General features: G+C 39.5%; 1 protein-coding gene across 2 annotated transcripts; it reads right to left on the bottom strand.

Annotated features, from left to right (window-relative positions):
• Positions 1-906: 906 nt before the first annotated feature.
• On the bottom strand, positions 907-10,775 carry LOC306911880 (NXPE family member 3-like). Of its 2 annotated transcripts, XM_079487590.1 has the most exons (9): positions 10,597-10,775; positions 10,441-10,505; positions 4,975-5,474; positions 4,060-4,401; positions 3,451-3,866; positions 3,298-3,368; positions 2,987-3,190; positions 2,364-2,704; positions 925-1,901 (listed from the first exon to the last, which is right to left on the bottom strand). In XM_079487590.1, the coding sequence occupies exons 3-9, from the start codon at positions 4,993-4,995 to the stop codon at positions 1,704-1,706; spliced, it is 1,593 nt and encodes a 530-aa protein (XP_079343716.1). In that variant the 5' UTR covers positions 4,996-5,474; positions 10,441-10,505; positions 10,597-10,775; the 3' UTR covers positions 925-1,703. The 2 variants fall into 2 exon arrangements, with proteins under 2 accessions (XP_079343715.1, XP_079343716.1); XM_079487589.1 differs by lacking the exon at positions 4,975-5,474 and having other exon boundaries at positions 907-1,901; positions 10,597-10,768.
• Positions 10,776-12,539: the final 1,764 nt, after the last annotated feature.

Genomic DNA, 12,539 nt, shown 5'->3' on the forward strand with positions numbered 1-12,539 from the left:
CACCTCCAGTGTGTCCCGAGAGAGGTTGTTTGGCTCTTGTTGCCCTTGCTCTTTCTACGCAGAACTACAAGCTTCTCTTTTTCAAGGTTCACCAGCTCTTCACTGCAGTCACATCGGATAGAAGGACGCCTTCTGGAGCTCTTACTGGATTGCTGGTGATGGGCGACCTCAATCAAGGCTAGTGAAGGTGCGGACAGGTGTGGTGATGCCGGTGCTGGAGAAGCATTGTCGTCGCTGCTGGCGGGGGAAGAGGTTGGTGCGAGGGGGTAACGATGGCATGCTCTGAGAGCATGTGTCTACACATGCTTTCAGATCAATCCCCCATGAGGCTGCTTCAAGGATTACCATGGCCTTTTCCTCGTCTGGACTCAGTGCCGGGACAGAGCTTGGTCCTGTGCCTGTTCTTTTCAGGTCTGTCCGGAATGCAGTGCCTCTCGCTTTGTCAGCGCTGGCAAAATAGTGCCATTTTTTACAACGTCCCACTGTCTCAGTGGGCAGGAAAGTGGCTATGCTTTCCGAGATTTCTGTTTTGTATTTGTTTGACACAGTTGTCCTGAAACTAGAAAAAGTCAAACTTTTCGGTGTCCCACCTCATCCAGCAGTATTCATGGCCATTTCTGCAGAAGTAAAACTGGGGGATCCTTTTCCCCTGCCATAGTGGTTGTTGGTATGTCTCACATGTTTGCAGATTTATTGGGTAAGTCATCCAATCACACAAATGATATGTGATATAGCTGGTGGTTAATCAACACAGATGTTGGAGAACATTAACACACTATGGAAAATTATGAGAGCTAACAAAAGCTATCGAGCAAGACCAAACAGATAGTTAATAGCTGGTTAACACAGAAGACTTATTGCCCTGAGGGTGTGGGATTGCACACTTGCAAAATTATAAATACGTAAACACACATATATTTTTTTAATTGGTTTTACTATTAAAGTGAGCCCTGATAAATACAATTTCTACTATTTCTAAAGCGTTTCTTTATAATAAACATTTTATTGCAATACTTTACACACTCTATAACACCAGGTAGAGCAAACAATCGATTCTCGAGGTATCAATATCAACCTATTCAGCACCACTGTAACAGTCATTAGCGTGCTAAGAGAAAACTTTATCAGGAAATGCAGCCTGTGCTGTTTCGTTGTGCTTAATACACCCAACATGGCAAGGTACTAACTTGTCATGTTGGATTTTTGCCTTGTCTGTCCCCTTGAGGGACGCCAGGGGTGGTGTGTGGTGCTAGCGTATTGCGCTTCCTCATTCCTCATGTAAAGCATTTGAGTGCCCAGGAAAGCGCTTTATAAATGTAACAAATTACCCTTAAGTGTACAACGTGTTACTGTCTACAAGGGTCAAAAAGTCTTAATTTGTGTTGAGTATTTAATGACATAATTTTATTGTGCAGTTAACTATCCCTATAATAGACAACATTCTTTTTTTAAGAGGAGTAACCATACTACAGAGGAAGCTTATTCCATTTGGGAAACCAATTCAATTGAGTCCACTATAGTGAACTATTTTATATATTTAAACTGCACACTTCTCAAAAACTTAATGTGTAATAGAAAAATTACAGAGACAGAATTGGAATATAAATTTAAATAAATTAGAACCCCAACATGAAACAGATTGGGAGCTATTTAGAGTTTAACTATCAAGAGTTCTCCGAAATAATTTTTTCAACATACATGTATCAGGGATGGCAGATATATGAGAGCAGCATGTTCATTTCATTAGCAATAATAACAGGACCTGGATGAATGTTTTCGTTTAGATAGTGACATGAAGTCATCTGCCAGACATCCATGTACATCACTCCATCAATATCACTGAACATCTCCCTCAATACTGTGTTTAACTGCAGCACAAACCAGTCGCTTTGAAAAATGTTCTGGAACAACAAGAATCAGTGAAGAATAATTAGCTTGAGTTTATATACAGCAATAATATAGGACTATTTAAATCATATATGAAAATATTTAAATTTACTCTTTTTACTGAAACGTAACTTAAATTGCAAAGCTCTGGTCTGGTCCATGTTCACATACACATGCATGTGAACGAACGTGGACACTAACCAGTGGTTCTTTAACAGCTCTTTTCATAGAAAGACCTTTTTGATAACATATTTTTCAATTGGTAGTTTTGAGCCAATATTTTAGTTTTGAGCCAAATCTTCGAGATCCCTTTCTTTCTGTAAAAGTCGATAAAATATGTAATTCTTTACAGAAACCCTCTTGAACCAAGTATTTACTTCTATGTCCTGATGTGTTTTCTGCAAAGCTGCTTTGCAACAACTCACATGGTAAGAAATGCTATAGAAATAAAATAGAATACAGTGGATCAAGTTTACCTTGAAACCTGCAGTGTTTCCAGACTTGATGATGACAGTAGTGTCTGGTGCTCGGCTTAATAGTCTGATAACAGCCTGTCGCATTTTGGCCACTTCATGGACATAAAATGTTAGTGGATGAAAAACCAGGTGGGCAAAATACGTGAAGATGACGACTGCATGAGAACCACCAGCTATTTCATCGATGTCATTGCTGATATGATGCAGATCAGTTTTCAGCATTTTAGTAAATCGTAAAGGAACACTGTGTGGGCTCCAATGAACGATGATATTATTGTTTAATTCTACAGCCATCAGAGGTCCACCAGTGCGAGGAGTGTGCAGATTCATTCTTTTAATCCCTGAAAAAAATTTAACAAATTAAACAGCACCTAAATGTATGAATTTTACTGCATTGCATGGAAAAAAAGAAAGTGGAATAAGGCATCTGTAAAAAATTATGCTGGGCCTTACTCAAAATCCATTAAATCTTTCTAACCCATTTTTTTGTTTAGTTGTCTGTTGAGTATTGTCCCTCATGTTGATATGGGTGTTCGCATTAATTCTACCATTTTTGCAAATAAATGACAATGATTTCAAATAATGGTGTTTATCAAATCACAATTGCCATAAAAATGACTTGCCTGGTACGTTTCTTTCTAAATACTCAAACCACTGTCTTGTGGTAGAATCTCCAAACAGGTAAACAATCTTGTTTTTAAGACAATTCGCCATTTGTGATCCATTGAACAACTGATTGTTACAGATAAAAGACTTCCAGACATCTTTAAAATAGAATCCTGCGGGAACTGGTGTGATAAAACCTGATCTGCATCTCTCAGTTTTAACTAATGCAAAGAAACAAGATATTAATCCTACGTGTGCAGGATGATTACACATTATTTATAACTATACTTCATTTACATGATGTGTTTGCTATCACATATGGACATACCAATGCCTGCAGTGTTAGATAAGACATTTATGGTTGATTTGTCTCCTGGTATATTAATATTTGTTAATTCCCTATGGAAAATAAAGGAATGCAATCAATAAAAAAATAAAACAATCTAGAAAGAAATTTGTTATGATTCAATTTTTAACTTACTTTGCAAAAACCTTATTTTCAAATGCATTTAATGGGCTTTTCAAAGCTCCTCTTTCATGATACACCCAGTTGTCACAGGAAAGTTGTTTTGGTCTGTCACACTGCCACACCGTCTCTGTTTTCACATCCTTATACTCGCAGCAGCAGTTTCCTTTACTCCAACTTCCACGAGAGCCCCATTTAAGATTACATTCCACTTTTTCACTTATCCTGGTTCCTTTGGGTCCTGGTCCTACAAAGTATCCATAATAGTGGCTGCGTGCGAATGAAGAGTCCCAGTATTTTTTAAGAATCCACACAACTTCACAGGTGTGTACTAGACGCACAAACACCTGTGCTTGACCTTCCCATGGTAACAGAAGATCAACAGTGTATGTGCCATTACGATGATCTATAACTTTCCCATAAACACTTGCCTTCAATACAAAGATAGAGTTAATAATGTAAATTATAATTGCATATGCATCTACTCTGTAAGCAAAAGCCAGAAGCCAACATACTAAAATGAAAGTTCACTTAGTTTGTCAATACATTAACAACATAACCTTCAAAAGATATACGCTAGTCTGACAGTAATGTATTAATACTCAAGTGTACTCAGAAACATACCTTTAATTTGGAATTGGAAAGCTTTGCTTGGAAAAAATCCCCTCCATATGTTTTCAAGTTCTTGATGTGATCTCTGGCTGTGATGATAACACGGATCTTATCTCCCACTTTGTAAGTGTCATTGACTCTCACAATAGAGAATGTTGTGTAGACTGGACTTGTGCTGAGATTCAGTTGAGTGATTTCATGATCTGGACCAGACCAGTCAAGAGCCTTCTGTAGTCTATCCCACTCCTCCTGACTGATTCCCATGTCAGACGCTGATATTCTGGATGATGCATTTAGGTGAGCAGCTTTAGGACTGGGGGGATGAAATCTCATCACTGGCCATTTCCATGAGATCTATAAGAGAAAGCAGGATAGAAAAATCTACATAACTTCAATCTGTCAACAATGTTGACAATGTATATTACTGTAAAAATGCCTGTTAAGGTCTAACGGAGTTCCATTATTCCATTTATACAGATTTTCTTTAATTATGGAGCTCATTTACAGAAACAGTTAAAAAAGAATTTTTTTAAGAAATAAGGCTATATGAATCCCCATTATATAAATGATGCCATTGGCAACTACCATTATAGTGCATTACATTTAGCCGATGCTATTATCCAAAGGAAGCAATTGGAACAGCATAAGCCCAACTAAAAGCATAAGTGCAATCAAAAACTAGTCTCATTATAGCCTACCACTGTATACAGAGCGAAGTTGTTAAAATATAATATATATATATAATGTTTTTGAAAGAGTAGAAAAGAGATTGAAGTCAGAACTGATCGGTCAGGTGTTGACGGAAGAGATGTGTTTTCAGACAATTCTTAAGGATGGCTACAGAATCTGCTGAACTTATAACAGCGGGCAGATCATTCCACATAAGTGGAAAAGATTCAGAGAAGGTACGCGAGAGTGATTTTTTACCTTTTTGGCACCACAAGACATTGTTCGTTTGCGGACATAGGGATCTGGTGGCTACATACTTTAGCATAAGCCAGTGGAGATAAGGGGGTGCCGAACCAGTGGTGGTCTTGTAGGCCAGGAGCAGAGTCTTGAAGTCCAGCCAGTAGCGCATTGTAGTAGTCCAGTCTGGACAGAACAAGAGCCTGGACTAGGACTTCCGTAGCATTGCTTGGATAGAAAAGGTATCATTTTCCTAATATTGTAGATAATGAATCTACAGGACCGGGTGGTGCTGGCAACCTGATCTGTGAAATAAAGCAGATCATCAATCTCAACTCCCAGGTTTCTGACCTTTCTGGAAGATGTGATGGTTGAATGGAGAAGCCGATAATCTTTGTGACGGCCAGGATTACAAGCAGTTCTGTTTTTGCAAGGTTCAGCTGCAGGTGATGGTCCTTCATCCAGAGCAGGATGTCGGCTAGGCATGCTGAGATGTGTGCAGAAACAGTCAGATCGTCAGGCTGAAATGACAGATGGAGTTGTGTATCAACCGCATAAGAGTGATAGGAAAAGCCATGTTTCCAGATGAGAGGGTCTTCACGCTCTTCGGTGATGAGGGCTGCACGTGACTGCTGCTGCTGTGGTTAATCACACTTAAGTACCCGTGTGAATTATGAAATTGAATTAAGCTGGACATGCCTTCAATTATCTCCCAATAACACGTGTGGGGTGCCTGTCTCCCAACAGAGCATGAAACCTAGGGGTCAGTCTTCTTATCAATGTATCCCAAATGAAGTTTATATTTGTGTGTTTTTATGACTTGGTAATCAAAGTTTAGTTTTGTTCTGGTTTTATGACCTGCCTATCTAGCCCCCACACCACCTGGCAAAAGGTGGTTCCATCATACTGGCATGCCAGCTGGCAGTAGCAGTTTTAGGCATGGGCGAACCGTGCAGACGCCCGTGGCCGCACTTTTTCATGTCACATGGGGGCGGCACCGGCACGAGCATTAAAAAAAATACTGCCTTGAAGCAGTTTTCTATTATCTATCATTCATTCATTGTGTGGGGAATTGGCAAATTGGCGCCCCTGCATGCTGAGAAGGTGCCATGTGTGTGAGAAGGTGAAAAATCGAGGCGCACATGCAGGGGATAGTTATTCACCTCTGGGTGACTGGGTCTCTCCCTCTAATGGAATTACTCACCACCTCGACTTTCTTCCAAATAACGCACATTTTATTCATAACGTAATTAATACAGGCCTATAGTTCCTGCACATTTTTGTTTTTCTGAATTGTGTGAAATGGCTTATTAAAAAATAAGTAATACAAAACGATTATGTGTCACCTCACCAAGGTGAATTGGTTTAGACTTTCTGGCCATGACTCGTTTCGTGACATGAGTGACAGTGTTGGGGGCGGGGAATGGGAAATCTGTTGATTGTCGAGTGCCAAATAAACAGAGATGGACAGGAAAAGGTCAAAGCCATCAGGTGCACAATTTAGAAAAAAAGAAAAGAAGAAGAGGAGAAATGAATCTACACAGAGGTGTGTTCAAAGTACAAACCATAGACAATGAGTCTGGCATAGGAAGCAGACGCTCTAACCCCGAGGCCACGCTTTCCACAAACCTCATGTGTGGGAAGTCACATCAGGAAGTCAATAGTGAAGTCAGTGGAGCAAATTTTAGAGAGCGATCTATATGCTCGTTTTGTTTTAGCGTTTAACATAAAATGATGTTGCAAGGATCCTCACAACAACAATTTTTGGTTCTCAGAATATTCCCCTAACATTAGTTTTTGGTTACCAGAACGTTATTTTCTAAGGTTGGTTTTTGGTTCTCCAGGAAAGTTTTCTTTACGGAAATAGAACGTTAGTTTCTGGTTCCCATAACGTTCTGGGAACCAAAAACTAACGTTAAGGGAACGTTCTGCTAATGTTATTGAAACCATGAAACTAACGGTGGCGAGGAGGTTGTGGTTTAGCGAGGTCCGCGGAGACAACCGGTGAGTCAGTGGGGCATCTGCAAACAATCAACACCTGTATCTCGTTCCAGTAAGGTGGCGGGTAGGTGACCACCTTATTTGCTACTTCTGTTGTGAATTAAGAATAAAAGCCTGTGTCAGTCCAGCCAACCACATCCTCTGAGATCGTTACACTGACGATTTATTTTAAAATAAGTTTACTCTCAAATCTATAAGTTTTTAAATAAAACCAAATAACCATGGAACGTTATTTTCTGATTATGTTCTGGTTGCAAAAAAGAACCATTAGGGAATGTTGTTATCTGGTTATTTTCTGGTTGCTCAAAACAATAACCAAAAGGGAATCAAAAACTAATGTTAGGAGAACGTTCAGTAAGCAGTAAGGTACACAGATTTATTGTCAAGGGTGCAGTACGCATGAACGAAAACAGAAATGATTAAATCTTTATTATAAACAAGTTCTATTAAGTTAACTTAACAGGGTCATTTTCACAAACTTAAACAAAAAAAAGAAAATTCAAATAAACACTCATATTAATCATGAGCGAGACAGCCTGCATAGGTCGCTATTTTTCCTCCACATACTCAATTCACCACATTCGTGACACAGGGCAAAATATCAAGCACAGCAGTTTGTGGACAAATTTACCCGCAGCCCACGTGATCCTTTCTTACAAATAGGAATTAACCAAATTCAAATTTACATGGTAAATAAGAGTGAATAAAAATGGTTTGTTGTTTAGTCAACAAAGTGTCATGATTCCACCATCATGTCATGTTTATTCTTGTTCTTGCAGTGGAGTCATGGCATAGCCTAGGGTTTTGTGTGAGAAGAACATGGCATGGCTTAGGTATGGGCTGTCATGCGCTTTCTCGTGTCTCGTCTATGGCCCCGCCCTCTCGTTCCTTGTTAGCTTCCCTTAAGTATTTTATTAACCACACCTGCCTATTGTTAATTATCCTTTGTTCGTCTCCCTATTTAATGCCCTTGTATTCTCTGTCCTGTGCTTGTTTGTTCTTGTACTTTGTGGTAACTGTATTCTCTGTGTAACTGCTCTGAGGATTTGTCCCTACGCTGTGTCCCAGCGTTAGCATCCTTTTTTGTTACAGCTGGGACCCGTTTCAGAAAGCAAGGTAAGTGCAAACTCAGAGTAAGTTAACCCCAGAAAACGGGATACTCTGGGTTTTCAGTTTCAGAACGCGAGGTATATCAAACCCGTGACCGCGGGGTAAGTCAAGCCCGTTTCAGAAATCAAGGTATCTTATACTTAGAGTGAGTAACCATAGTAACCTACTCTGTGAACCTAACCTGGTCAGGAGCAGGTTTTATTCCACTAACCCGAGGTTTGTTACAATCTCCGCCCCTTTTAGAAGCGCGAGTGGTGTTGAAATTGCCTTCGCCGTTTGTTTTTTCAATCGTTTTCCTTAATCGCGCACAAGTTTATAACACAGACATTAAATGTCCGTTTATTCAGTACCCGTAGATGAGGAAGATGCATTCATTTGGAGAGAGTTAAATTTACGTCGGTAGAGAATATATGGTGAAGCCCCGTTTGGATGTTTTATCATATCCGGAGGATTTTTTATTTGAGCGATACAGTTTTTCTTTACAGTCCATTAAATATATTCACAATCTGCTTCATCCTTACATCACAAACCTCTCTCGTGAATGCGCTCTTACATCTGAGCAGATTATTTTTATGGTCACGTTTCTTTGCTAACGGAAGCTTTCTATATAACACCAGAGATGCAGAACACGTTAGCAAGGCAACTGTAGGCATAGCAGTAAGAAAAGTGTGAATCGCTCTCAAGCACTTTTTATACATTTGTATTAAGCTTCCTGTGAGAGCCATCAAAGAGGAGTTTTCATAGGATTACAGGTGAATGGTGAACGCCTTTCTGAATAAGCTGATCAAATAAATGTGGTCTTGCTGCCACCTCTGGAAGTAGCTAATAATTCAAATACCCTTAAGGATTTCCCATTGTGATTGAGTGCACATGTAGCCGATCCCACTCGCGCGGTCTTCGTACCGACGTTGGCCCGAATGGGAGACGGGCGCTCTAACGATGAGCCGTAGAGCGTCTCTGTCTGTTGGTCAGGGAGTGAGGCTTACACACTGCACAGCTCTTCACTCCGTTACACACAGCTGGAGGAGGGGCAAGCATCGCCAGTTTTTTGTCTTCTATAGCCACAGTGCTCGGTTCTCATATCCTCATAACTTTCAAAGCCAGTTTATTAAATACATCAAGCATTTCCCAGTCAGGCATCCTACAAGCAAGAGCATTTAAACTCACCGGACTGAATGATGTTTTTATATTTTATTTTCAGCTGCTGCCATGTTCTTTTTATTGCAAAAGGATTGCACCTACATGACAAAAACTGAAGGTATATATGTGTTTATATATATATATATATATATATATATATATATATATGTATGTATATCTTACATGTAAATGTGTATATATAGACACATTTTTATATAGTTCCTTCCCATTCGTCTGCAAGAAATAAACGGAACGCTTTTTGTCACGTGGCGTTGCCATGGTGAATCGTGTTATCTTCGCTCAATTGATGATGGCTTTTTAAAGCCGCGGTGAACACGCGTAACCTCGAGTAAACTTACTCAGAGTGGATTGAACTCATTGAAACCAGCTATTCTGAAACAGAAAACTCAGAGTAGCGATTATCTGAGTAAATCAACTCAGAGTTCATATTTTAACTCAGTGTTGCTTGAACCTCCTTATTGAAACGGGTCCCTGGTTACCCTCCGTGAGTTTTTCGTTCCTGTATTATCCCCTGTATTTTACCCCCTCGTGGGTTTTTTGTTTTCTGTTTTATTATTATTAAAATCTTGTTACCCCTTGCATCCGCTGCCTGCACTTAGGTTCTTTCTCTCACCATACGTTTCATGACACAAAGATTAGGAGGAATCTACTGCATTTGGATATACATTTACATTTAGTCATTTAGCAGAAGCTTTTATCCAAAGCGACTTACAAAGAGTTCGGGGAGCAATAAGCGATATGTCATAAAAGAGCAATAGTACAATATGTGCTAATACAAAGTTACTAGTTTCAACAAAAGTTAGACAACTATACAGTCGAACCACTAGACAAATGCAGCATGAGAGTGCATAACCACAATCGCTACCAGACGAACAAACATACACGAAGAAGCACGTCAAGCCAACAAAATAAGTTTAAGTACAAGAACAGTATGTTGGCCCTGTCAAGCCAACATAATTAACCAACCTTAGAAATGCAGCATTAGCATTAATGAAAAATGAAATGTCTCTAAATTTAAAAGAACAAATCTCAGGTACAACATATTTTTTGGGAGCACATGTAGACAATTATCAAGATTATCAAAATTGTAAAAAACAGCGTTATTTTGCCAAGTAGGCTATTGTTGGCATCGATATTGATTTTGCATAGGCCTATTAACCTGCCCTTCCCGTAAATACCCTTCCGAACGCCTAAAATCTTTTTTGATGAACTTACCAGATATGTTGACGTACAAAGAAAGCATGCCAGAAGAAACACATGAAGACGTCCTAACCTGTAAACTGATGATACACAGAAATATACTTGTTAATCTCTGTAAATCATTTAAACCTGCATATAAAACACACATTTAAAACCCCCCAGCTACTTTACCTGATGGATCCGATTTATTTGTTGATGGTATGACCATGATTAATGTTCTTGCTTCTAAAACAATTACTTTAAAGAATCGTCAGACATCAAGGCTGTTTGGATTAAAGAAAATGATTTATTCCCTCATGAGGAAAGGCAATCGTCTCTCACTACAGTGTGGGAGATCAACTGCAACAATCTGAGACAGTTGGTTATTTTTATACTTAACCGCGAGCACATCCTGCCCCTAAAGCTCTCTGGTGCTCGCTGTGTCAAAAGAAGGGGGGGTGGTGTCATTAACATTGTATCCTTCATAACATAAACATTTATTTTAGTTATGTCCTCGCACAGAAAGTATTTACTTAAATTACAACATAATGGTTCCATAAACATAACATACATTTCAGAATATACTTAAGGCACTTTTCTGTTTCTACAGCATTATGATAAAAGAAAACAAACGAGAAAATAAAAATCTTTCACAACAATTGTAAAAAATAATTCTCATGAGTCATTTCCAGCAACGATACAGAGGACAAGCAGGTATATAGAATGATTGGACTTTTTCCTATTCACTCAATCCAACCAGGTATCGAGGTGGAGTTTGCCTTATATTTAAAAGTGTCACCTTAGTAAGAGTGTTTTTAAAGGGTCAAATCTAATGTACTGAAGAGACTGAGAAGCGTTTCCCCAGTCTTCACTAGCCATGCTCCTCCACGCTGCTGCACCTGTTTCGTGTCTGTAATCCCCACTCCTGCCCAGCATCAGGCTCATCACCCATATATATATATATATATGCAATCCAGTGGTGTGCGGTGGACTTAAAAAATGAGGAGGCAGATTTCTACCCATGTCATTTTTGTTAATCTCTGCACTATTAACAAGTGCGTTTGTCAGAAAACCAGTGTCATTTCAGTGTTTATGTGTGAAAAATTCCTTTTAATTACTACAAGTTCATTACAGTATGTACTTCTGATTTTTTTAGTTTTTTATTTTCCCTGCTTTGGGAAAAGGTACATCAACACCACCTTCATCTTCTTCTGGAACATTTGGGATTTCCTATATAAGAATAACATCATTACCAATATCATCAATTTAATTATTAGCAGTCCCAGAAATACTCAAAGCATTTAAGAGATCAAATCAAATAGATATGACCAGGGCCCCTGCTAGCCATTTTGGTGCCCTAAGCATAATTCCATTATGATGCCCCTCCTCCCTTAAAGGTGCAAACTTTTCTTCAGTAAACAGAATAGCAAAACAAAAAACTATCAATGTTTAACAGTAAAATCTCAATTCAGATCGCAAGCTGCACCGAAATTAAAATTGCACGCCCCGCTCTGCACGGGCTTCGAACCTACGTCAATCCGATTGGGAGACGAGCGCTCTAACGAAGAGGCTAAAGCGTCCCTGCTGGTTCGTGTGGTAATTTTGATTAAACATGGACTTACCTGCAAGTGATTCGCGTGGTGGGAGCGGCGGCGCTGGATGTGACTTACTTTAGCCTTGCTGCTATCCTGAGCAGCCTGATCACAAGCAAAAGTTTTTGAACAAATCTGAACCACGTAATATTCTGTCAACAATCGATAACTCCTCTGCCTCCGCCATCTCCGACACGAATCCTAAACTCCGATTAATACAACTAATAAAACAATTTAATTAACGTTCAATATAATTTATCGCCCGCAGTTTAAAATGAATGACGAAGACGAGCAGGAAGGCGGGATCTCGCTGATGAGTTAATCCAATCATAGCCCGTTGGAGGCATTGCCTCCTCTCACGTGACTTTTCTCCATTCTTTTCAATTACCCCCACTCAAACTCACGGCACGCTTTAGGGGGTATATGTAAAGTCAATGAGCTTAGAGGAGGCAAGAGAAACGCTGTCTCCCTTTGGAATTCTTTCGAGCGGGGGCGCTGTTTCACACTGTTGTACACGCTGATTTATCTCATATTTAGCTCAAT

The sequence above is a fragment of the Barbatula barbatula genome (assembly GCF_947034865.1).
Source record: "Barbatula barbatula genome assembly, chromosome: 23".
Taxonomy (NCBI): domain Eukaryota; kingdom Metazoa; phylum Chordata; class Actinopteri; order Cypriniformes; family Nemacheilidae; genus Barbatula; species Barbatula barbatula.

Coding starts and splice junctions, on each gene's coding strand:
- LOC306911880 (XM_079487589.1), bottom strand. CDS start 10,633: ATGGTCATACCATCAACAAATAAATCGGATCCATCAG. Junction 10,506..10,596: donor AAATAAATCGGATCCATCAG/GTAAAGTAGCTG, acceptor GTGTATCATCAG/TTTACAGGTTAGGACGTCTT. Junction 1,902..2,363: donor GAAACACTGCAGGTTTCAAG/GTAAACTTGATC, acceptor TTGTTGTTCCAG/AACATTTTTCAAAGCGACTG.